Source organism: Scyliorhinus canicula, chromosome 19 (genome assembly GCF_902713615.1).
Source record: "Scyliorhinus canicula chromosome 19, sScyCan1.1, whole genome shotgun sequence".
Lineage (NCBI taxonomy): Eukaryota > Metazoa > Chordata > Chondrichthyes > Carcharhiniformes > Scyliorhinidae > Scyliorhinus > Scyliorhinus canicula.
Window position 1 is genome coordinate 54,042,209 of NC_052164.1, and position 27,411 is coordinate 54,069,619.

Consider the following 27,411-nt stretch of genomic DNA (forward strand, 5'->3'; position numbering starts at 1 on the left):
AAAAACTATATATTTTTAGAGTACTCAATTATTTTTGTCCAATTAAGGAACAATTTAACATGATCAATCCGTCTACCCTGCATATCTTCTGTGTTGTTGGGGTGAGACCCACGCAGACACGGGGAGAATGTGCAAACCCTACACGGACAATAACCCGGACCGGGATCAAACCCGTGAGGCGGCAGTGCTAACCACTGCGCCACCGTGCTGCCTCTATCCAGGTACTTTTTAAAGGATGTGAAGCAATGGGGCAGCAGGGTAGCATGGTGGTTAGCATAAATGCTTCACAGCTCCAGGGTCCCAGGTTCGATTCCCGGCTGGGTCACTGTCTGTGTGGAGTCTGCACGTCCTCCCCCTGTGTGCGTGGGTTTCCTCCGGGTGCTCCGGTTTCCTCCCACAGTCCAAAGATGTGCGGGTTAGGTGGATTGGCCATGCTAAATTGCCCGTAGTGTCCTAAAAAAGTAAGGTTAAGGGGGGGTTGGTGGGTTACGGGTATAGGGTGGATACGTGGGTTTGAGTAGGGTGATCATGGCTCGGCACAACATTGAGGGCCGAAGGGCCTGTTCTGTGCTGTACTGTTCTATGTTCTATGTTCAATCCTCCTCTCCACCCTCCCAGGCAGTGCATTCCAGACCATCACCACCCTCTGGGTTTTTCCTCATATCCCCCCCCCCACCCCTGCAGATGCGATAGTGACGCTTAAAAGGCATCTTGGCAAATACATGAATAGGAAGGGAATAGAGGGAAACGGACCCTGTGTGGGGAACAGGCAGAGATGGCAGGGCTGGTGGAAGAGATTCATGGAGTGGACAGGAGGTATGCGGAGGCTCCGGAGGTGGGACTGCTGAAGGAGAAGCAGAGTATTAAAAAATACTCTAATTCATAAAAACACATTTACTATATTTACATGCCGTCAATTAAGTAAAGCCTTATGACAATAATTATTCTATTCAAGTGCACAATCTCTTATAACAAGAAGATTTGGAATTCACAGTCCCACATCGAAGAGTCTGTAACCACTTCTAGCTCTTGTTATGGACAAGGGGAGGGGTTAACTTGAACAGAACTGATTTCTTCTCTAATAAGCTATCTGTAAACAGAAAGGTGTTTGGACTCAAAATAGGATGAACCCAAAGAGTTTATTTATGTACACTCAAAATGCAATGTCACCTCCACACTCAGGGATAAACAGACGGATAAAGAAAATGAATATTTACCGTTCAGAGGCCACAGGGAAAATAAATATGGTTTTCCAATCGTTTCAGATTCCAGAATCAAAATTCAATGCAATATTTCTTCACGGATGTCAGTGAGCACGAAGCTGAGATAATTCACGGCGGAGTTGACTTCACGTGATGAGATAGGCATGCAGAGATAAGTCAGTATTGTAGTACAGAATTTCAAACAGAAGCCGTGTAGATGGGTCCAGGTGTTCTACTTGGGCAGAGCTTGTTTTCTGTGATGCTGCCAGTTAGATAGGGCAGTGGGCAGCACAGTAGCATAATGGTTGGCATTATAGCTTCACAGCACCAGGGACATGGGTTGGATTTCTGGCTTGGGTCACTGTCTGTGTGGAGTCTGCACGTTCTCCCCGTGTCTGCGTAGGTTTCCTCCGGGTGCTCCGGTTTCCTCCCACAAGTCCCGAAAGACGTGCTATTAGGTAATTTGGACATTCTGAATTCTCCCTCTGTGTACACAAACAGACGCTGGAGTGTAGGGACTAGGGGCTTTTCACAGTAACTTCATTGCAGTGTTAATATAAGCCTACTTGTGACAATAAAGATTATTATTATTATTAGATGGTAACAGCAGACTGAACCTTTTCGTTTAGCAAGGAAATATTACAGGCTCCACAAGCCAGAAGCCCATGCCACATGACTCCCAACTCTCCACACTGTGTTTTACAAAGTATGTGTATCCCTCATCTGGGACCCCAAGATTGTTGCATGTCTCAACCATTAAGAATTGAAAGGAAGGTCAATTTTTAGCAGTTGAGCGGACCCCTGTTGACCAGCCTGGATTATGAAATTTGTCTAACTTTGTATAACTCTCTCTGAGTTTGGCATGTGCAACCCACAGGGGGTCATTAATAGCTCTTTAGGGATAACGAGGTTCTAGTTTCTCTAATACTGCTAGGTAGCTTATTTTGTTTAGGGGTGGGGGTCACACACATAGTTTCAGTCATTTTAAGGATCTTTGTCTAGCTTTTAAAATTTTAGGAATACTCGTGAGGATATCTCTACATATTTCATAGAAACATGCAATATTAGGACATAGCTATTCAATGTGAGTCAGCCTTGAATTAACAGACTGGAACATCTCCTCATAAACTCTTCCTCTTTGTTTCTGTTTCAGATTGAATTCAGCGCGGACCAGATTGAAGGTGAGTTGACATTGTTTCAAAGCAAACACCTCCGACTCTTTGATTCTTTGCTGATTGTGACCTCAATATTCATAAAGCAGCTTATTCAGCCAAGAGAATGAGTGAGGGGAGTGGAGTCCAGGCCAAAAGCTTGTCCACTGCTCATTCACAAGCTGCAGTCTGAGAACATCTGCCCAGCATCACCAGGCAGCAAACAAATTATTCAGTAAAATTAAAGTGGAAATATTTTTTGCTGCCAAACTTCAAACTGTGCTGTGCTTGAATGAATTAACAAGGGTCACCTATCATTCAGACTTTAGGTCTCATTATCAGCAAGCTGTGATAAATACGCAGGTATGGGTGATACGGGGAACGGCGTTGATGCATCATAGGAAGGCCAGCCCGCAATGCTCTGCCCCCGATGGGCTGAATTCCTGACCATTCAGTTGACATGTGGTCTGAGCGGTTGGGAACCCGATGTGGCGGCTGCGGACTGTGTCCAGCACCGCCACACTCAGCCGGGAGCCGTGCCACTGGCTGAGAGAGCTTCCATGAGGGTTGGGGGGACTGGTGGCGAGTGGCCAGAGGTGGCCTGTGGGGTCGCGGATGGCGGGTAGGGTCCGCGCATGGCCAGCGCCATGTTGTATGGTGCGACCGCTGCAGGTCATTGCCGTGCGTAAGCGCGGCCACAGATATAGCCATTCTCTGGCCATTTTCGGCACGTGAGCTGGCGAGTTTCACGGAATCGGTGAGGGTTCGCCGCCGATTTTGGCGTTGCAAAACGCCTGCGAGTTTTCCATTTCAGCCAACACATAGCCGCTGAAATGGAGAATCCAGCCCAAGGTGTATTGATTGTAGCTTGCTTGGTATCACTCTTGCCTCTGATTGGCTGCTGAATTTCCTACATTGTAACACTTCAAATATATTGGTTGTAAAGCACTTTTACATTGTTGTATTGTTATGATGTAAAAGGACCAATCACTCATAAGGAATTGGGTAAATATTTTGTGGGTTCATTTATTAAGGCTAGACACCTGTGAACAGATGGACATGGATATCAAGCGTGAAGACATCAGAGCTGTGTGTGTATGTTCTGCCTAAAAGCAAAAGTGAAACTAAAACTGGATTACGTGACACACTTCCTTTCTTGTGATATCATGCTCCTATCCATTAAGGTCATATTAAAACATCCCCCTTTCTTTTTAAAGATACTTTACCCCTTCCAATGAAGTACAACCAGATACAACACATGTTCATGTTTAGTGATCATTACATGACTGGATAGGACTGGCGAATCTATGAGTCCCTAAGGTGTAGAGGTAATTCTCTGGTACACCCAGATCTTGTAATGATGATCTTGTCTGGAGGTTTCTTTAGTTGCTCACAGTGATCTTGGATGTTGTTCCTGGTTACATTTGGGATTTTGTCCTCGATGCAACAGGACTGGAGTGGTTGAGGAGCTGGAATGGATCGTTGTCACCTTGGCTGGTTGTCACCTACCTTCTGTGGGATCCTGGGTGTGAACCTGCTCTTCCAACTAACCTTAATTATTCTGTATCTGTATTTTTATCGTATACCTTGGCCATCTTCTCTTGCAGTTTTCAAAGTTGCTCTCCAGCTTCTGAAAGAGTAGAATTGGGAAGGGTAGGTAAATTGGTCCATACTGGTCTGCCAAACATTACCTCTGACAGTGATGGAATAGATTCAAAAACATTACTGAGGAATTTGTTAAGTAAAAATTACACTACAGATCCACACTATTAATTGTACTTTAGTTTAACTGTCTAACAGTTACTCTGTCTTGCTCTCTTCCACTCTCTCCATCTATCTCCATATATCTCCCAGAAGTCAAGGAGGCATGTGATATTTATATGGTTGCTCTATAGCACCATCTAGTGACTGGAATAGTAACATTACATTCACCCTTTATGTGCTTTACAGTATCCACATATTGTGACACAATCCACCTAGCCTGCAGACAGTGGGAGGAAACCGGAGCACCATTTATGTCTAGTTATGTCCAGTTTGTTTTTGATAGTGTCTGGTTATGTTTGGTATGTTTTCGATTGTGTCTGGTTATGTTTGGTATGTTTTCGATTGTGTCTGGTTATGTCAGGTTTGTTTTCGATTGTGTCTGGTTATGTCAGGTTTGTTTTCGATTGTGTCTGGTTATGTCAGGTTTGTTTTCGACTGTGTTTGGTTAAGTCTGGTTTGTTTTCGATTGTGGCTGGTTATGTTTGGTTTGGTTTCGATTGTGTCTGGTTAAGTCTGGTTTGTTTTCGATTGTGTCTGGTTATGTCTCGTTATGTCTACTTGGTGTAATTCAGGTCCCTCGGGTGTGGAGAATAACTATCTCACATTTGTGTCAATTTCAGAGTTCAAGGAGGCTTTTGCCCTTTTCGACAGGACTCCGTCCTGTGAGATGAAGATTACCTATGCACAGTGCGGTGATGTCTTGCGTGCCTTAGGACAGAACCCCACTAATTCGGATGTCATGAAAGTGCTTGGCAAACCCAAACCAGAAGGTGCGTATCATAGACTGGGGCTACATCATTGAACAGGAAGCCTGCAGTCACCTGGTTTTACAATACTGACTATAACAAACAGCAGTGATGGTGGCTGAGAGACAATCAGCGAAGGGGCTAGGTCTCCCGGGCTCAGAGTGACGGGGCATGGGATCCAGGATTGAGTGTGACCGGACCTGGGCTCCTGGTTTGAGTGTGACAGCACCTGAGCTCCTGGATTGAGTGTGACAGGACCTGGGCTCCTGGATTGAGTGTGACAGGACCTGGGCTCCTGGATTGAGTGTGACAGCACCTGGGCTCCTGGATTGAGTGTGACAGGACCTGGGCTCCTGGATTGAGTGTGACAGGACCTGGGTTCCTGGATTGAGTGTGACAGGACCTGGGCTCCTGGTTTGAGTATGACAGCACCTGGGCTCCTGGATTGAGTGTGACAGCACCTGGGCTCCTGGATTGAGTGTGACAGGACCTGGGCTCCTGGATTGAGTGTGACAGGATGTGGGCTCCTGGATTGAGCGTGACAGGATGTGGGCTCCTGGATTGAGTGTGACAGGACCTGGGCTACTGGATTGAGTGTGACAGGACCTGGGCTCCTGGATTGAGTGTGACAGGATGTGGGCTCCTGGAATGAGTGTGATGGGGTGTGAGCTCCTGGATTGAGAGTGACAGGACGTGGGCTCCTGGATTGAGTGTGACAGGACGTGGGCTCCTGGATTGAGAGTGACAGGATGTGGGCTCCTGGATTGAGTGTGACAGGACGTGGGCTCCTGGATTGAGAGTTGTGTTCTGTCCATGGAATCATGAAATGGGAGATGGAAAATAACTGGGGAGAAAGAAACATGGTATATGTCTGCACAAAATATACACACGCACACATATGCACTTACACACATGCATAGTCATTCTCACACACATGCACACACATATACACACACATACACTTACACAAATGCCCTCACACACATATACATGCACATACCAACACACACACAAATATACACAGAAATACAAACACACTCACGTATATATATATATACACACACATATACACACACACACACACACACAAGTACACATGCAGAAACACCTATATACCACATGAACACAGACATGAGCCCAGATGTGCTAATATACAAACAAATACAATGAAACACAAAGGTGAATACACACAGGAATGAACATCCCAATCAAGACTGCGGGCAGGAGATACAGAAGTCTGAGAACACGCACGAACAGACTCAAAAACAGCTTCTTCCCGCTGTTACCAGACTCCTAAATGACTCTCTTATGGACTGACCTCATTAACCTTACACCTCTGTATGCTTCACCCGATGCCGGTGTTATGTAGTTCGATTGTATACCTTGTGTTGCCCTATTATTTATTTTATTTTATTCCCTTTCCTTCCCATGTACTTAATGATCTGTTGAGCTGCTCGCAGAAAAATATTTTTCACTGTACCTCGGTACACGTGACAATAAACAAATCCAATCCAATCGCTTCACAAAAACATAGAAAATAGGAGCAGGGAGAGGCCATTCAGCCTTTTGAGCCTGATTTGCCATTCATTCAGGTAGCACGGTAGCATTGTGGATAGCACAATTGCTTCACAGCTCCAGGGTCCCAGGTTCGATTCACTGCTGGGTCACTGTCTGTGCGGAGTCTGCACATCCTCCCCCTGTGTGCGTGGGTTTCCTCCGGGTGCTCCGGTTTCCTCCCACAGTCCAAAGATGTGCAGGTTAGGTGGATTGGCCATGCTAAATTGCCCTGAGTGTCCAAAATTGCCCTTAAAGATAGAAATGGCAAGATTAGGGAACCATGGATGACGGGTGAAATTGTGAGACTAGCTAAGATGAAAAAGGAAGCATACATAGGATCGAGGCAACTCAAAACTGATGAAGCTTTGGAGGAATATCGGGAAAGTAGGACGAATCTCAAACGCGCAATAAAGAGGGCTAAAAGGGGTCATGAAATATCTTTGGCTTACGGGTTAAGGAAAATCCCAAAGCCTTTTATTCGTATGTAAGGAGCAAGAGGGTAACTAGAGAAAGGATTGGCCCACTCAAAGACAAAAGAGGGAATTTATGCGTGGACTCAGAGGAAATGGGTGAGATTCTTAATGAGTACTTTGCATTGGTATTCACAAAGGAGAGGGACAAGACGGATGTTGAGGCTAGGGATGGAAGGGGGAAGTTTTGGGTATTCTAAAAGACATTAAGGTGGACAAGTCCCCAGGACCGGATGGGATCAATCCCAGGTTACTGAGGGAAGCGAGGGTTGAAATAGCTGGGGCCTTAACAGACATCTTGAGCACGGGTGAGGACCCGGAGGACTGGAGAATTGCTAATGTTGTTCCTTTATTTAAGAAGGGTAGCAGGGATAATCCAGGGAACTATAGACCTGTGAGCTTGACGTCAGTGGTAGGCAAACTGTTGGAGAAGATACTGAGGGATAGGATCTATTCACATCTGGAAGAAAATAGACGTATCAGTGATAGGCAGCACAGTTTTGTGCAGGGAAGGTCATGTCTTACATAAGAACATAAGAACATAAGAACATAAGAACTAGGAGCAGGAGTAGGCCATCTGGCTGATCTTTTGTGGACTCAGCTCCACTTTCCAGCCCGAACACCATAACCCTTAATCCCTTTATTCTTCAAAAAACTATCTATCTTTACCTTAAAAACATGTAATGAAGGAGCCTCAACTGCTTCACTGGGCAAGGAATTCCATAGATTCACAACCCTTTGGGTGAAGAAGTTCCTCCTAAACTCAGTCCTAAATCTACTTCCCCTTATTTTGAGGCTATGCCCCCTAGTTCTGCTGTCACCCGCCAGTGGAAACAACCTGCCCGCATCTATCCTATCTATTCCCTTCATAATTTTAAATGTTTCTATAAGATCCCCCCTCATCCTTCTAAATTCCAACGAGTACAGTCCCAGTCTACTCAACCTCTCCTCATAATCCAACCCCTTCAGCTCTGGGATTAACCTAGTGAATCTCCTCTGCACACCCTCCAGCGCCAGTACGTCCTTTCTCAAGTAAGGAGACCAAAACTGAACACAATACTCCAGGTGTGGCCGCACTAACACCTTATACAATTGCAACATAACCTCCCTAGTCTTAAACTCCATCCCTCTAGCAATGAAGGACAAAATTCCATTTGCCTTCTTAATCACCTGTTGCACTTGTAAACCAACCTTCTGTGACTCATGCACTAGCACACCCAAGTCTCTCTGAACAGCGGCATGCTTTAATATTTTATCGTTTAAATAATAATCCCGTTTGCTGTTATTCCTACCAAAATGGATAACCTCACATTTGTCAACATTGTATTCCATCTGCCAGACCCGAGCCCATTCACTTAACCTATCCAAACCCTCTGCAGACTTCCAGTATCCTCTGCACTTTTCGCTTTACCACTCATCTTCGTGTCATCTGCAAACTTGGACACATTGCCCTTGGTCCCCAACTCCAAATCATCAATGTAAATTGTGAACAATTGTGGGCCCAACACGGATCCCTGAGGGACACCACTAGCTACTGATTGCCAACCAGAGAAACACCCATTTATCCCAACTCTTTGCTTTCTATTAATTAACCAATCCTCTATCCATGCTACTACTTTACCCTTAATGCCATGCATCTTTATCTTATGCAGCAACCTTTTGTGTGGCACCTTGTCAAAGGCTTTCTGGAAATCCAGATATACCACATCCATCGGCTCCCCGTTATCTACTGCACTGGTAATGTCCTCAGAAAATTCCACTAAATTAGTTAGGCATGACCTGCCTTTAATGAACCCATGCTGCGTCTGCCCAATGGGACAATTTCTATCCAGATGCCTCGCAATTTCTTCCTTGATGATAGATTCCAGCATCTTCCCTATTACCGAAGTTAAACTCACTGGCCTATAATTTCCTGCTTTCTGCCTACCTCCTTTTTTAAACAGTGGCGTCACGTTTGCTAATTTCCAATCCACCGGGACCACCCCAGAGTCTAGTGAATTTCGGTAAATTATCACTAGTGCATCTGCAATTTCCCTAGCCATCTCTTTTAGCACTCTGGGATGCATTCCATCAGGGCCAGGAGACTTGTCTACCTTTAGCCCCATTAGCTTGCCCATCACTCCCTCCTTAGTGATAACAATCCTCTCAAGGTCCTCACCTGTCATAGCCTCATTTCTATCAGTCGCTGGCATGTTATTTGTGTCTTCCACTGTGAAGACCGACCCAAAAAACCTGTTCAGTTCCTCAGCCATTTCCTCATTTCCCATTATTAAAACTCCCTTCTCATCCTCTAAAGGACCAATATTTACCTTAGCCACTCTTTTTTGTCTTATATATTTGTAAAAACTTTTACTGTCTGTTTTTATATTCTGAGCAAGTTTACTCTCATACTCTATCTTACTCTTCTTTATAGCTTTTTTAGTAGCTTTCTGTTGCCCCCTAAAGATTTCCCAGTCCTCTAATCTCCCAGCAATCTTTGCCACTTTATATGCTTTTTCCTTCAATTTGATACTCTCCCTTATTTCCTTAGATATCCACGGTCGATTTTCCCTCTTTCTTCCGTCCTTCCTTTTTGTTGGTATAAACCTTTGCTGAGCACTGTGAAAAATCGCTTGGAAGGTTCTCCACTGTTCCTCAACTGTTCCACCATAAAGTCTTAGCTCCCAGTCTACCTTAGCTAGTTCTTCTCTCATCCCCTTGTAATCTCCTTTGTTTAAACACAAAACACTAGTATTTGATTTTACTTTCTCACCCTCCATCTGTATTTTAAATTCCACCATATTGTGATCGCTCCATCCGAGAGGATCCCTAACTATGAGATCATGAATCAATCCTGTCTCATTACACAGGACAAGATCTAGGACCGCTTGTTCCCTCGTAGGTTCCATTACATACTGTTCTAGGAAACTATCGCGGATACATTCTATAAACTCCTCCTCACGGTTGCCTTGACCGACCTGGTTAAACCAATCGACATGTAGATTAAAATCCCCCATGATAACTGCTGTACCATTTCTACATGCATCAGTTATTTCTTTGTTTATTGCCTGCCCCACCATCTCGTTACTATTTGGTGGCCGATAGACTACTCCTATCAGTGACTTTTTTGCCTTACTATTCCTGATTTCCACCCAAATGGATTCAACCTTATCCTCCATAGCACCGATGTCATCCCTTACTATTGCCCGGATGTCATCCTTAAATAACAGAGCAACACCACCTCCCTTACCATCCACTCTGTCCTTCCGAATAGTTTGATACCCTCGGATATTCAACTCCCAGTCGTGACCATCCTTTAACCATGTTTCAGTAATGGCCACTAAATCATAGTCATTTACGATGATTTGTGCCACCAACTCATTTACTTTATATACAAACCTAATAGAATTCTTTGAGGAAGTGACAAAATTAATTGACGAAGGAAGGGCTGTAGATGTCATATACATGGACATTAGTAAGGCGTTTGATAAGGTTTCCCATGGCAGGTTGATAGAAAAAGTGAAGTCGTATGGGGTTCAGAGTGTACTAGCTAGATGGATAAAGAACTGGCTGGGCAACAGGAGACAGAGAGTAGTGGTGGAATGTTGCTCGTTCTGGGTGAGTGTGCTTAACACTCAATTTGGCTCTGTTTCGTTCGTTAGCTTTGGAGTCGCCAGGTATCATAGAACATAGAACAGTACAGCACAGAACAGGCCCTTCGGCCCTCGATGTTGTGCCGAGCAATGATCACCCTACTCAAACCCACGTATCCACCCTATACCCGTAATCCAACAACCCCCCCCTTAACCTTACTATTACACTACGGGCAATTTAGCATGGCCAATCCACCTAACCCGCACATCTTTGGACTGTGGGAGGAAACCGGAGCACCCGGAGGAAACCCACGCACACACGGGGAGGACGTGCAGACTCCACACAGACAGTGACCCAGCCGGGAATCGAACCTGGGACCCTGGAGCTGTGAAGCATTTATGCTAACCACCATGCTACCGTGCTGCCCTTTCATGCTGCGGTATCGTTAAGATACCGCCACAAGTTTCAAGGTCAAGTTCAAAGCAATAAAACCATACACCAATTAGTAAGTTCAAAAAAATGAGTTTATTATAATACAATTATAAACTACTCATGCACACGCTAAGGTGACTAAACTATTCCTACCACTAAATAGACCAATACTTATCTGAATAAGGAACTGCCGGATCAGGGGGACAATGGCCTCTTGCTCTGCACTGGGTCCGCAGACTTCAGGTTGGTACGGGTTAAAAGGGGTCAGGAGTGTCTATCTCTGGTAGCGATCGTTGTGAGACACTTACTTGCTGGCGGCTGCTTTCCGAACCTTTCCTCTCTCTCAGTCAAGGTCTTCTTCGGTAAAAGCTGGTCGAGAGGGCTGGCCAAGAGAGGAGGGCTGGTCAAGAAGAATGAACTGAGTTTGGGACCTGTCTTTTATAGGTCCCAGGGCTTCGCGCCCTTTTGGGCGGACCCTCTATCTGCTGGGGATCGATTGGGTCTCTTCCCAATTGATTTGTTTGAATCCCCCCAATACTGAGGCTGTCCCTCGACTACTGGGCGGGCCTTCAGGTGCTTTGTCTTCGAACCCCGCTGGTGCCGGGGTGTCTGGCTTCCCATACAATGTTGCAATCACTTCCCTATTTGTGTCCTTTGTCCCTGGGATCGTTCCATTACTATGCTAACTGTCCCAGAGATTGCTTCATTAGTATGCGTTTCGGTGCTGTCTGCTCTCTTAACAGACAGAATACACAGTGGTTTGTTGCAGCCTGCTTGTGCTGCAGACTTTGTCCATTTTACCCTGCAAGCTTTGCGTTCCTCCATTTTGTATTGAGGAAATGGCCAACTTCCGTGGCTACAGGAAGGGAGTGTCTCAAAATGGAGAAGGGTGACTAGTGGTGTCCCACAGGGATCCGTGCTCGGACCACTGCTGTTTGTGACCTGGAGGAAGGTATAGGTGGTCTGATTAGCAAGTTTGCAGATGATACTAAGATTGGTGGAGTTGCAGACAGCGAGGAGGACTGTCAGAGAATACAACAAAATATAGATAGATTGGAGAGTTGGTCAGAGAAATGGCAGATGGAGTTCAATCCAGGCAAATGCGAGGTGATGCATTTTGGAAGATCAAATTCAAGAGCGGACTATATGGTCAATGGAAAGGTCTTGGGGAAAATTGATGTACAGAGAGATCTGGGAGTTCATAAGAACATAAGAACATAAGAACTAGGAGCAGGAGTAGGCCATCTGGCCCCTCGAGCCTGCTCCGCCATTCAATTAGATCATGGCTGATCTTTTGTGGACTCAGCTCCACTTTCCGGCCCGAACACCATAACCCTTAATCCCTTTATTCTTCAAAAAACTATCTATCTTTACCTTAAAAACATGTAATGAAGGAGCCTCAACTGCTTCACTGGGCAAGGAATTCCATAGATTCACAACCCTTTGGGTGAAGAAGTTCCTCCTAAACTCAGTCCTAAATCTACTTCCCCTTATTTTGAGGCTATGCCCCCTAGTTCTGCTGTCACCCGCCAGTGGAAACAACCTGCCCGCATCTATCCTATCTATTCCCTTCATAATTTTAAATGTTTCTATAAGATCCCCCCTCATCCTTCTAAATTCCAACGAGTACAGTCCTAGTCTATTCAACCTCTCCTCATAATCCAACCCCTTCAGCTCTGGGATTAACCTAGTGAATCTCCTCTGCACACCCTCCAGCGCCAGTACGTCCTTTCTCAAGTAAGGAGACCAAAACTGAACACAATACTCCAGGTGTGGCCGCACTAACACCTTATACAATTGCAACATAACCTCCCTAGTCTTAAACTCCATCCCTCTAGCAATGAAGGACAAAATTCCATTTGCCTTCTTAATCACCTGTTGCACTTGTAAACCAACCTTCTGTGACTCATGCACTAGCACACCCAAGTCTCTCTGAACAGCGGCATGCTTTAATATTTTATCGTTTAAATAATAATCCCGTTTGCTGTTATTCCTACCAAAATGGATAACCTCACATTTGTCAACATTGTATTCCATCTGCCAGACCCGAGCCCATTCACTTAACCTATCCAAATCCCTCTGCAGACTTCCAGTATCCTCTGCACTTTTCGCTTTACCACTCATCTTAGTGTCATCTGCAAACTTGGACACATTGCCCTTGGTCCCCAACTCCAAATCATCAATGTAAATTGTGAACAATTGTGGGCCCAACACGGATCCCTGAGGGACACCACTAGCTACTGATTGCCAACCAGAGAAACACCCATTTATCCCAACTCTTTGCTTCAGGTCCATTGTACCCTGAAGGTGGCAACGCAGGTTGATAGAGTGGTCAAGAAGGCATACAGCATGCTTGCCTTCATCGGACGGGGTATTGAGTACAAGAGTAGGCAGGTCATGTTACAGTTGTGTAGGACTTTGGTTCGGCCACATTTGGAATACTGCGTGCAGTTCTGATCGCCACATTACCAGAAGGATGTGGATGCTTTGGAGAGGGTGCAGAGGAGGTTCACCAGGATGTTGCCTGGTATGGAGGGTGCTAGCTGTGAAGAAAGGTTGAGTAGATTAGGATTGTTTTCGTTGGAAAGACGGAGGTTGAGGGGGGACCTGATTGAGGTCAACAAAATTATGAGAGGTATGAACAGGGTGGATAGCAACAAGCTTTTCCCAAGAGTGGGGGTGTCAATTACAAGGGATCACGATTTCAAGGTGAGAGGGGGAAAGTTTAAGGGAGATGTGCGTGGAAAGTTTTTTTACGCAGAGGGTGGTGGGTGCCTGGAACGCTTTGCCAGCGGAGGTGGTAGAGGCAGGCACAATAGCATCATTTAAGAGGCATCTAGACAGGTATATGAACGGGCGGGAACAGAGTGAAGTAGATCCTCTGAAAATAGGAGACAGGTTTAGATAAAGGATGTGGATCGGCGCAGGCTGGGAGGGCCGAAGGGCCTGTTCCTGTGCTGTAATTTTCTTTGTTCTTTGTTAATGTTGGATGGGGTTACTGGATTATGGGGCTAGGATGGAGGTGTGGACCTTGGGTAGGATGCTATTTCCAAGAGCCGGTGCAGACTCGATGGGCTGAATGGCCTCCTTCTGCACTGTAAATTCTATGATTCTATGATTAGGATCATGCCTGATCATCCAACTCAGTAACCTGTCCCCGCTTTCACCCCATTTCCTTTCATCCCTTTAGCCTCAAGAGCTATATCTAACTCCTTGAAACCATACAATGTTTTGGCTTGAACTATTTCTGTGGTAACGAATTCCACAGGCTCACCGTTCTCTGGGTGAAGAAAGTTCTCCTCATCTCAGTCCTAAATGTTTTATCCCGTATCCTCAGACTGTAGCCCTGGTTCTCGACACCCCCGCCGTCGGGAACATCCTTCCTGCATTTACCTTTTCTAGTTCTTTTACAATTTTATAGGTTTCTACGAGAGCCCCTTCATTCTTCTGAACTCCAGCGAATACAATCCTAGCCAACTCAACCTCTGCTCATACGTCAGTCCCGCCATCCCAGGAATCCGTCTGGTAAACCTTTGCTGCACTCCCTCCATAACAAGAGCATCCTTCCTCAAATAAGGAAACCAAAATTGCACACAATATTCCCAATGCGGTGTCGCCAAGGCCCTGTGTTCCTGTACTTGAAACCTCTCGCAATGAGGGCCAACATAGCTTGAAACAGAAGTTCTACTTGCAGCTACTTTCAGCTGGAGCTTGTTAATTAGTTAATTGGATTAGGCCAGTTTTCAGAGGCTAGAGTCAGACAGAATATTGGTGAGCCAGCTTACAGTGCTGACTTTGCACTGAGTGCTGAATTCGGGTGCATTTGAGTGCTATAATGAGAGTTTGGTGACTGAGGGATATTAAGGGTTCATTTTTATCTAAAGTCTCGTCTTTCTTTTATTTAGTTAATTAACTTAAATGTTGCTGTTTGGGTTTAGAAGGTGAGTTTTCAATCAGCTTTAAACAGAGGTTCTACTTGCAGCTGGAGCTTGTTAATTAGTTAATTGGATTAGGCCGGTTTTCAGAGGCGAGAGTCACAGTATAAATCTGAGCAAGTTACAGTGCAGACTTTGTTTGCACTGAGTGCTGAATTTGGGTGCATTTGAGTGCTATAGTGAGAATTTGGTGACTGAGGGTATTAGGTGAAGAGGGAGCAAGGTGCTCCTTTCATTTCATTTTCTCAAAGAGTGAGAAGGGAGCCAGGAGTTTACAGAGTGCAGCTGACTGGGAGCAGAGTTGGAAGGCGGAGTTCCGTTTGGTCCACAGGGCAGCTACATTCTGTAAGTTAAGAGGGGATGGAGGCGCGGGCAGTTGCATGCTCCTCCTGTAGGATGTGGGTGGTGAGGGATACCACCGGTGTCCACGCTGACTACACCTGCGGGAAGTGCACCCAACTCCAGCTCTTCAGAGACCATGTTAGGGAACTGGAGCTGGAAGTGGATGAACTTCGGATCATTTGGGAGGCAGAGGGGTGATAGAGAACCGGTACATGGAGTTAGCCACACCCACGGTACAGGACAAGAGTAGCTGGGGAAGGAAAATCAACGGGCAGACAGTGCAAGGATCCCTCGTGGCCGTTCCCCTTCAAAACAATTACACCATTTTGGATGCTGTTGGGGGGGGATGACCTACTGGGGAAGGCCCTAGTAGCCTGGTCCCTGGCACTGAGTCTGGCTCTGTGGCTCAGAAGTGAAAGGGGGAGAATAGAAAAGCAATAGTGATAGGAGACTCAATGGTTAGGGGAATGGATAGGAGATTCTGTGGTCGCGAGCGAGACTCCCGGATGGTATGATTCCTCCCGGGTGCCAGAGCCAGGGATGTCTCAGATCAATGCATTCTTAAGGGGGAGGAGGAGCAACTAGACGTTGTGGTGCACATAGGCACCAACAGCATAGCTAAGAAAAGGGATGAGGATCTAAAAAGTGATTTTCGGGAGTTAGATTGGAAGCTAAAGAGCAGGACAATCAGAGTAGTGATCTCAGGATTGCTACCAGTACCACGCGCTAGTGAGGCAAGGAACAGAGAGCGAGTGCAGCTGAACACGTGGCTACAGGGCTGGTGCAGGAGTGAAGGCTTCAGATATGTGGATCATTGGGATATCTTCTGGGGAAGGTGGGATCTGTACAAGAAGGACGGATTGCACCTAAACTGGAGGGGCACCAATATCCTGGGTGGAGGTGTGCTAGAGCTCTTCGGGAGGGTTTAAACTAGTTTGGCAGGTTGATGGGAACCAGAGCTATGGATCAGATGATACGGTAGCTGTTGAACAGGCAGAAATAGTATGCAAGTCTGTGAGGAAGGATAGACAGTTGATAGGGCAAAGTTGCACTCAGTGGAATGGGTTAAAGTGCGTCTGTTTCAATGCAAGGAGTGTCAGGAATAAGGGAGATGAACTTAGAGCATGGATTAGTACTTGGAACTATGATGCTGTGGCCATTATGGAGACATAGATTTCACAGGGGCAGGAATGGTTGTTAGACGTTCCGGGGTTTAGATGTTTTCAGAAGAATAGGGACGGAGGTAAAAGAGAAGGGGGGGTGGCACTGTAAATTAGGGAGTGTACCACAGCTGCAGAAAAGGAGGTAGTCGAAGAGGGATGTCTACTGAGTCAGTATGGGTAGAAGTCAGAAACAAGAAAGGAGCAGTCACATTATTGGGAGTTTTCTGTACACCCCCCAATAGCAGCAGAGAGATAGAGGAACAGATTGAGCGGCAGATCTTGGAAAAGTGCAGAAGTAACAGAGTTGTTGTCATGGGTGACTTCAACTTCAACTATCATGGGTGACCACAGATCTGTGAAGAGAAAGAGATTGGTGAAGAGAAATGTAGGCCCCCTACAGACAGAAACAGGGGAAAGCATAATAAGGGACAAAGAAATGGCTGAGCAATTAAATACATACTTTGGGCCTGTCTTCACAAATGAGGACACAAATCAGATCCCAGAAATGTTGGAGAATGAAAGGTTTAGTGAGAGGGGCGAACTGAGGGAGATCAGCATTAGTAGAGAACTGGTGCTGGGAAAACTGATGGGATTAAAGGCGGATAAATCCCCAGGGCCTGAGAATATGCATCCCAGAGTGCTTAAGGAGGTGGCTCTGGAAATAGTGGATGCATTGGTGGTCATCATCCGGGATTCTATAGACTCTGGAACTGTCCCTGCAGATTGGAGGGTAGCTCACGTCACTCCGATATTCAAAAAGGGAGATAGAGAGAAAGCAGGGAATTATAGACCAGTAAGTCTAACATCGGTCATGGGGAAAATGCTTGAATCCATTATCAAGGACTTTATAGCGGAACATTTAGAAAGCAGTGGCAGGATCAGTCAGAGTCTGCATGGATTTATGAAGGGAAAATCATGCTTGACAAATCTGTTGGAATTCTTTGAAGAGGTAACCAGTACAGTCGACAAGGGGGAGCCAGCCGATGTGGTATATTTGGACTTTCAGAAGGCGTTTGACAAAGTCCCGCATAAGAGATTATTGTGCAAAATTAAAGTGCATGGGATTGGGGGAAATGTATTGAGGTGGATAGAAAACTGGTTGGCAGAGAGGAAACAAAGAGTAGGGATTAATGGGTCCTTTTCAAATTGGCAGGCAGTAACTAGTGGGCTCCCACAGGGATCGGTGCTGGGACCCCAGCTATTCACAATATATATTAATGATTGGATGAGGGAACAAAATGTAACATCTCAAAGTTTGCAGATGATACCAAATTAGGTGGGAGGGTGAATTGTGACGAGGATGCAGGGATCCGCCAGCAAGGTCTGGACAGGTTGGGCGAGTGGGCAAGCCAATGGCAGATGCAGTATAATTTGGATAAATGTGAGGTTATTCATTTTGGAAGAAAAACAGGAAGGCAGATTACTACCTGAATGGTTGTAAATTGGGAGAGGGAAGTGTGCAGCAGGACCTGGGTGTCCTTGTGCACCATTCGCTGAAGGTAAGCACGCAGGTGCAGCAGGCGGTAAAGAAGGCTAATGGTATGTTGGCCTTCATTGCAAGAGGTTTCGAGTATAGAAGCAGGGAGGTATAGTGCCTTGGTGAAGTCACACTGTGTTGTGTGCAGTTTTGGTCTCCTTTGCTAAGGAATGATGTTCTTGCTCTTGAGGGAGTGCAGTGAAGGTTTGCCAGACTGATTCCAGGGGTGGTGGGACTGTCATATGAGGAGAGATTGACTACGTCGGGATTGTTCTCGCTGGAGTTCAGAAGAATGAGGGGGGGTCTCATAGAGAGTTATAAAATTCTAACAGGACTAGACAGGGTGGATGCAGGGAAGATGTTACCAATGATGGGTGTGTCCAGAATCAGGGGTCACAGTCTGAGGATTCAGGGTAAACCATTTCGGACAGACAGAAGGAGACACTTCTTCGCATAAAGAGTGGTGAGCCTGTGGAATTCATTACCACAGGAAGTAGTTGCTGCTAAAACTTTGAATATATTCAAGAGGCGGCTGGATATAGCCCTTGGGGAGAATAGGATCAAAGGCTATAGGGAGAAAGCAGGATTAGGCTATTGAATTGGATGATCAGCCATGATCGTGATGAATGGCGGAGCAGGCTCAAAGGGCCAAAAGGCCTCATTCTGCTCCTATCTTCTATGTATCTATGTATCTTCCCTCATATTGACTGGAACCTCCTTAGTGCAAGTGATTTGGATGGAGCAGATTTTGTCAGGTGTGGACAGGAAAGATTCCTGACTCAATATGCAGATAGGCCGACTAGGGGGGAGGCTATATTGGACTCGGTGCTCGGCCACGAACCAGGCCAGGTGTCAGATGTCTCAGTGGGAGAGCATTTCAGAGACAATGACCACAACTCCTTGACCTTTACCATAGTCATGGAGAGGGATAGGAACAGATAGTATGGGAAGGTATTTAATTGGGGGAGGGGAAATTATACTGCTATTAGACAGGAGCTGAGGAGCATAAATTGGGAACAGTTGTTCTCGGGGAAATGCACAACAGTAATGTGGGGGTTGTTTAAGGAGCACTTGCTGCGAGTGCTGGATAGTTTTGTCCCACTGAGACGAGGAAGGAATGTTAAGGTGAAGGAGCCTTGGATGACAAGAGAAGTGGAGCTTCTAGTCAAGAGGAAGAAGGAAGCTTACGTAAGGTTGAGGAAGCAAGGATCTGACTCGGCTCTAAAGGGTTACAGGGTAGCCAGGAAGGAACTCAAAAATGGACTGAGGAGAGCTAGAAGGGGGCATGAAAAAGCCCTGGTGGGAAGGATTTGGGAAAACGCCAAGACGTTCTACACTTATGAGAGAAATAAGAGGATGATCAGAGTGAGAGTAGGGCAGATCAGGGATAGTGGAGGGAACTTGTGCCTAAAGTCTGAGTAGATGGGGAGGCCCCAAATGAATATTTTGCTTCAGTATTCACCATACGACCATAAGACCATAAGACATAGGAGCAGAATTAGGCCACTTGGCCCATCGAGTCATCAATCATGGCTGATATTTTCTCATCCCCATTCTCCTGCCTTCTCCCCATAGCCCCTGACCCCGTTATTAATCAAGATTTGGCCTCCACAGCCTTCTGCGGCAAAGAGTTCCATAGATTCATCAACCTCTGGCTGAAGAAATTCTTCCTCATCTTTGTTTTAAAGGATCATCCCTTTAGTCTGAGATGGTGTCCTGTGGTTCTAGTTTTTCCTACAAGTGGAAACATCCCCTCCACGACCACTCTATCCAGGCCCCGAGTATCTTGTAAGTTTCAATAAGATCCCCGAGATTCACGAGAGAGAGGGACCTTGTTGCTCATGAGAACAGTGTGAACCAGATTAATAGACTCGAAGAGGTTGATATTAAGAAGGAGGATGTGCTAGAAATTTTGAAAAGCATCAGGATAGATAAGTCCCCTGGGCCTGACGGGATATACCCAAGGTTACGACTGGAAGCAAGGGAGGAGATCGCTGCGCCTTTGGCGATGAGGCGAAGGTTGTTCCTCTGTTCAAGAAAGGGAATAAGGAAATCCCTGGGAATTACAGCCCAGTCAGTCTTACGTCTGTGGTGAGCACAATATTGGAAAGGATTCTGAGAGATCGGGCAGCACGGTAGCATGGTGGTTAGCATAAATGCTTCATAGCTCCAGAGTCCCAGGTTCAATTCCCGGCTGTACGTGGACCCCAAGATCCCTCTGTTCCTCCACACTTCCAAGATTCCTGCCTTTAACCCTTTGAGCCTGCTCTGCCATTCATTATGATCATGGCTGATCATCAAATTCATTACCCTGATCTCACCTTCCGTCCACATCCCTTGATCCCTTTAGCTAATACACTATTGTTCACAAGAAGTACACAGTCCAAAATGTGGTCAGACACCCTGCACTCTGGAACCAAGTGACAGATGGCACCCAAATAACTTATATGGCTCTCTCATCAACTCCCCCCAGACGCTTGTCATTCTTGGAAGTGTGGAGGAACAGAGGGATCTTGGGGTCCACGTACATAGATCCCTCAAAGTTGCCACCCAGGTTGATAGGGTTGTTAAGAAGGCGTATGGTGTGTTGGCTTTCATTAACAGGGGGATTGAGTTTAAGAGGGTTTTGCTGCAACTTTATCAAATTCTAGTTAGATCACACTTGGAATATTGTGTCCAGTTCTGGTCGCCTCATTATAGGAAGGATGTGGATGCTTTGGAGAGGATGCAGGGGAGATTTACCAGGATGCTGCCTGGACTGGAGGGCATGTCTTATGAAGAAAGGTTGAGGCAGCTCTGGCTTTTCTCATGGAGTGAAGAAGGCAGAGAGGTGACTTGATAGAGGTGTACAATGTGATGAGAGGCATGGATAGAGTGGATAGCCAGAGACTTTTCCCTCGAGTGGAAATGGCTGTCATGAGTGGACATAATTTTAAGATGATTGGAGGAAGGTAGAGGGGAGATGTCAGAGGTTGGTACTTCACACAGAGAGTGGTGTGTGTGTGTGGAATGCAATGTTAGCAGAGGTGGTGGAGTCAGAGTCATGAGGGACATTTAAGCGACTCTTAGACAGGCACATGGACAGCAGTAAATTGAAGGGGTGTAGGTTTGGTTGATCTTAGATGAGGATAAATGGTCGGCACAACATCGTGGGCTGAAGGGCCTGTACTGTGCTGTACTGGTCTATGTTCGATAGTTATTGCCTTCCTCACTGTCTGCTGCACCTCCATTCTTCTTTTCTATTTTTATTATAAATCTTTTTATTGGCATTTCTCATACTTTTAAACAGTTGTATATATACATCACATTCTTCTTGCCCGTGCTAATTTCCTTTATTTTCTAGAGAGGCTTATGTCGTCGTTCCCCCCCCCCCCCCCCCCTCCCGGCTGGCTTTGGCTGTGTTTTTCTTTTATTTTCCGGAAAGGATGAAAAATACGGGGTATCGCCCGCCCTCCCACCTCTTGTGGTTTCCCCACCTTCCTTCCACCTCACCCCCCGGGTTGTGCAGTCTTTTGGTTCCTCACCTACCTTGGTGTTTTAAAAAAATTCTTATTAGGTTACTTCTCATTGTTGGCCTTGAAAAGGTTTTGGAACAGGCCGACAAATTGCCCCCAAGTATCCAGGAAGCCTTCCTCTGACCCTCGGATGGTGTACTTAATCTTCTCCAGGTGGAGAAATTCCTAGGTCAGCGAGCCAGTCTGCAGCTTTGGGTGGTGCTGCTGATCGCCGAGCAGGATTCTCCGGCATGCAATTAGGGAAGCGAAAGCGAGGGCGTTGGCCCCCTTCCCCATGTGTAGCTCTGGCTGCTCTGATACCTTGAAGATTCCCGTTATTGGGCATGGCTTCACCCTCACCCCCACAACTTTGGACATTGCCTCAGAAAAGGCTGCCCAGAACTCAGCAAGTTTGGGACAAGCCCAAAACATGTGGGTGTGGTTGGCCGGGCCCCTCTGGCACCGTTCACATTTGTCCTCCACCTCTGGGAAGAACCTGATCATATGGGTTCTGGTCAGGTGCGCTCTGTCCACCACTTTCAGCTGCATTAGGCTGAGCCTTGCGCAGGAGGAGGTGGAGCTCTCCCTGCTCAGTGCTTCATGCCAGAGCCCCTACCCTATCTTTGTCCCCAGCTCGTCCTCCCATTTTTGTCTGGTCCCGTCCAGTAGTGTTCGGGCTCTGTCCAGTAGCTGTCCGTATATTTTCCCACATAGCCCCCCACATCTCCCTGCTTGTGCCTATCAGGTCCTCTAGTAGTGTGTTTTCTGGGGCCCCGGGGTACCCTACTGTCTCTTTGCAGAGGAAATGCTTCATTTGGAGGTGTCTCATTCCCTGTACTTTTACTAATTTCCACTTCTAAGTCAGTTTGTCCAGTGTCGCCAGTCTGTGCCCTACGTAGAAGTCCCCGACCGTCAGTGTGCCCCCATCCTGCCTTCATTGCAAAGAAGGCAAATCAAAGGGGGCTTGGCCTTCCAAACCTACAATAGTACCACTGGGCAGCAACGGCAGAAAGAGTGAGGGAATGGGTACAAGAACCCAACACAGATTCGGTACAAATGGAGGTGACTCTCCGTGCCCTGGCCTTCGGCTCCCATTTTTGTTTGGTCCCGTCCAGTAGTGTTCGGGCTCTGTCCAGTAGCTGTCCTTATGTTTTCCCACATAGCCCCCCACTTCTCCCTGCTTGTGCCTATCAGGGCCTCTAGTAGTGTGTCCCCCCCTCCCTTCATCTTTTGAAGGTGGTATCCAGCATGGCTGGGGGAAATCTGTGATTGCCGCAGATGGGGGCCATGGGGACATTTTGGTTATCCCGAAGTGTTGTCTCAGCTGGGTCCACATTCTCAGCGTTGGGCTTGTTGTGTATCTTGTTGAGGAGGATGGGAGTACTGCTGTGGCCAGGGCACGGAGAGTCGTTCCTTTACAGGAGGCCACCTCCATTTGTACCGAATCTGTGTTGGGTTCTTGTACCCATTCCCTCACTCTTTCTGCCGTTGCTGCCCAGTGGTACTATTGTAGGTTTGGAAGGCCAAGCCCCCTTTGATTTGCCTTCTTTGCAGTGTCTGTTTGGGAATTCCTGGGTTCTTCCCCCCCCCCCCCCCCCCCCCCCCAAACTCTTTCAGTATTTGCAGTATTGCCTTCAGTCCCTCCTGTGGCTTCGAGTCATAGAGTGCATTCAGCGACTAGTGTACAGGTCTTGTTGCTCCTTCCATTCTCTCAATCTATAGCCATTCAGATAATAATCTGTCTTCCTGTTTTTTGCAACCAATGTGGATAACCTCACATTTATCCACATTATACTAGCCACTCACTCAGCCTGTCCAAATCACACTGAAGCATCTCTGCATCCCCCTCACAGCTCACCCTCCCACCCAGCTTTGTGTCATCTTCAAATTTGCAGATATTACATTTAATTCCCTCATCTAAATCATTAATATATATTGTGAATAGCTGGGGCCCCAGCACTAATCCCTGCGGTACCCCACTGGTCACTGCCTGTCACTTAGAAAAAGACACATTTCTTCCTACTCTTTGTTTCCTGACTGCCAACCAGTTTTTAAAATCCATTTCAATACACTATTCATACACCCATGCACTTCAATTTTATACCTTTATGTGGGACTTTTACAAAAGCCTTCTGAAAGTCCAAATAAACCACATCCACAATGGCGCCCTATCGTCACTCTACTCAAAGAATTCCAGTAGATTTGACAGGTATGATTTCCCTTTCACAAATCCATTCTAACTCTGTCCAATCCTGCCATTGTTTTCCAAGTGCTCTGCTATTAAATAATTTGTAATGGACTCTAGCATTTCCTGCTTACTTAGTCAATAATTCCCTGGTTTCTCTCTACCGCCTCTTTTAAGTAGTAGAGTTAAATTCAGTACCCTCCAGTCTGTTCCAGAGTCTATAGAATCCTGGAAAATGACCACCAATGCATTCACTATTTCTAGGTCCACTTCCTGAAGTACTCTGGGATGTAAATTATCAGACCCTGGAGATATTATCAGCTTTTAATCTCATCAATTTCTCCAACACCATTTAATTACAAACAATGATTTTCCTACAGTTCCTCCCTCTCATTAAACCCTGGTACGTTATTTATGTCCTCTTTTGTGAAGACAAAACCAAAGTATGTATTTAGTTTGTCAGCCATATCTTTGTTCCCCGTTATAAATTCCCCAGTTCCTGACTGTAATGGACCTACATTTGTCTTCACCAATCTTTTTCTCTTCACATACCTCTAGAAGCTTTTACAGTCAGTTTTATGTTCCACGCAACTTACTCTCGTGCTCTATTTTCCGCTTCTTAATCAATCCTCCTTTGCGAAATCCACAGTCTGCTGTTTTTTTCTGGCCGATTTGTATGCCGCTTTCTTGGATATAATACTATCTCTAATTTCCCCTGTAGTCCATGGTTTGGCCACCTCTCCCATTTTATTTTTGTGCCAGACAGGAATAAATAATTGTTACAGTTCACCCATGCGCTCTTTGAATATTTGCATTGTCTATCCACCGTCATCCCTTTAAGTAACGTTCCCCAATACAACATAGCCAACTCACGCCTCATACCGTTGTAGTTTCCTTTATTTTGATTCAGAAACCTAGTCTCAGAATTTGGGGGCAGCAGGGTAGCATGGTGGTTAGCATAAATGCTTCACAGCTCCAGGGTCCCAGGTTCGATTCCCGGCTGGGTCACTGTCTGTGTGGAGTCTGCACGTCCTCCCCCTGTGTGCGTGGGTTTCCTCCGGGTGCTCCGGTTTCCTCCCACAGTCCAAAGATGTGCGGGTTAGGTGGATTGGCCATGCTAAATTGCCCGTAGTGTCCTAATAAAAGTAAGGTTAAGGGGGGGGTTGTTGGGTTACGGGTATGGGGTGGATACGTGGATTTGAGTGGGGTGATCATGGCTCAGCACAACATTGAGGGCCGAAGGGCCTGTTCTGTGCTGTACTGTTCTATGTTCTATGTTCTAACTATGTCACTCTCCATCTTGATGAAAAATTCTATCCGATTACGGTTGCTCATTCCCAAGGGGTCTCGTACAACTAGATTGTCAATTATTTATTTCTCATTACACAATACCCAGTCTAGGATGGCCTGTTCTCCAGTTGGTTCCTCAACGTATTGGTCCAGAAAACCATCCTGTATACACTCCAGGGATTCCTCTTCTACAGGTGGTTACTAATTTGATTTGCCCATTCTATGAGAGTAAACTTGCTCAGAATATAAAAACAGACAGTAAAAGTTTTTACAAATATATAAGACAAAAAAGAGTGGCTAAGGTAAATATTGGTCCTTTAGAGGATGAGAAGGGAATTTTAATAATGGGAAATGAGGAAATGGCTGAGGAACTGAACAGGTTTTTTGGGTCGGTCTTCACAGTGGAAGACACAAATAACATGCCAACGACTGATAGAAATGAGGCTATGACAGGTGAGGACCTTGAGAGGATTGTTATCACTAAGGAGGGAGTGATGGGCAAGCTAATGGGGCTAAAGGTAGACAAGTCTCCTGGCCCTGATGAAATGCATCCCAGAGTGCTAAAAGAGATGGCTAGGGAAATTGCAGATGCACTAGTGATAATTTACCGAAATTCACTAGACTCTGGGGTGGTCCCGGTGGATTGGAAATTAGCAAACGTGACGCCACTGTTTAAAAAAGGAGGTAGGCAGAAAGCAGGAAATTATAGGCCAGTGAGTTTAACTTCGGTAATAGGGAAGATGCTGGAATCTATCATCAAGGAAGAAATTGCGAGGCATCTGGATAGAAATTGTCCCATTGGGCAGACGCAGCATGGGTTCGTTAAAGGCAGGTCATGCCTAACTAATTTAGTGGAATTTTTTGAGGACATTACCAGTGCAGTAGATAACGGGGAGCCGATGAATGTGGTATATCTGGATTTCCAGAAAGCCTTTGACAAGGTGCCACACAAAAGGTTGCTGCATAAGATAAAGATGCATGGCATTAAGGGTAAAGTAGTAGCATGGATAGAGGATTGGTTAATTAATAGAAAGCAAAGAGTTGGGATAAATGGGTGTTTCTCTGGTTGGCAATCAGTAGCTAGTGGTGTCCCTCAGGGATCCGTGTTGGGCCCACAATTGTTCACAATTTACATTGATGATTTGGAGTTGGGGACCAAGGGCAATGTGTCCAAGTTTGCAGATGACACTAAGATGAGTGGTAAAGCGAAAAGTGCAGAGGATACTGGAAGTCTGCAGAGGGATTTGGATAGGTTAAGTGAATGGGCTCGGGTCTGGCAGATGGAATACAATGTTGACAAATGTGAGGTTATCCATTTTGGTAGGAATAACAGCTAACGGGATTATTATTTAAACGATAAAATATTAAAGCATGCCGCTGTTCAGAGAGACTTGGGTGTGCTAGTGCATGAGTCACAGAAGGTTGGTTTACAAGTGCAACAGGTGATTAAGAAGGCAAATGGAATTTTGTCCTTCATTGCTAGAGGGATGGAGTTTAAGACTAGGGAGGTTATGTTGCAATTGTATAAGGTGTTAGTGCGGCCACACCTGGAGTATTGTGTTCAGTTTTGGTCTCCTTACTTGAGAAAGGACGTACTGGCGCTGGAGGGTGTGCAGAGGAGATTCACTAGGTTAATCCCAGAGCTGAAGGGGTTGGATTATGAGGAGAGGTTGAGTAGACTAGGACTGTACTCATTGGAATTTAGAAGGATGAGGGGGGATCTTATAGAAACATTTAAAATTATGAAGGGAATAGATAGGATAGATGCGGGCAGGTTGTTTCCACTGGCGGGTGACAGCAGAACTAGGGGGCATAGTCTCAAAATAAGGGGAAGTAGATTTAGGACTGAGTTTAGGAGGAACTTCTTCACCCAAAGGGTTGTGAATCTATGGAATTCCTTGCCCAGTGAAGCAGTTGAGGCTCCTTCATTACATGTTTTTAAGGTAAAGATAGATAGTTTTTTGAAGAATAAAGGGATTAAGGGTTATGATGTTCGGGCCGGAAAGTGGAGCTGAGTCCACAAAAGATCAGCCATGATCTAATTGAATGGCGGAGCAGGCTCGAGGGGCCAGATGGCCTACTCCTGCTCCTAGTTCTTATGTTCTTATGTTCTTATGTTCTTATGTATACGCAGAATAAAGTCACCCATAATTACAAATGTTCTTTTATCGCATGGGCCTCTAATTTCCTGTTTAATGCCATTCCCAACATCACCACTACAGTTTGGGGGTCTATATACAACCCCCACTAACGTTTTTTGCCCCTCGGTGTTTCTCAGCTCGACCCACATAAATTCCACATCACCGGAGCTAATATCCTTCCTTCCCATTATGCTAATGTTCTCTTTAACCAGTAATGCCAGCCCACCACCTTTCCTTTTTGTCTGTACTTCCTAAACCCTGAATACCCTTGGATGTTCAATTCCCAACCTGATCACCCTGCAGCCATATCTCCGTAATCCCAACTATATGACACCCGGTTACATCTATCTGCACAATTAATTATGATGTGGAGATGCTGGTGTTGGACTGGGATGAGCACAGTAAGAAGTCTTACAACATCAGGTTAAAGTACAACAGGTTTGTTTCGAATCACTAACTTTCAAATCACCTCAGGTGAATGGAAGGAAG

The 27,411-nt window shown here is 45.9% G+C and overlaps 1 protein-coding gene across 1 annotated transcript in view; it reads left to right on the forward strand.

Annotated features, from left to right (window-relative positions):
• Window positions 1-27,411, forward strand: part of LOC119954251 (myosin light chain 4-like) — an 80,483-nt gene that overhangs the window by 31,258 nt on the left and 21,814 nt on the right. Inside the window, exons 2-3 of the mRNA XM_038779331.1 lie at window positions 2,356-2,383; window positions 4,738-4,887. Coding sequence (XP_038635259.1) covers window positions 2,356-2,383; window positions 4,738-4,887 — 178 coding nt within the window. The remainder of the gene's footprint in view (window positions 1-2,355; window positions 2,384-4,737; window positions 4,888-27,411) is intronic.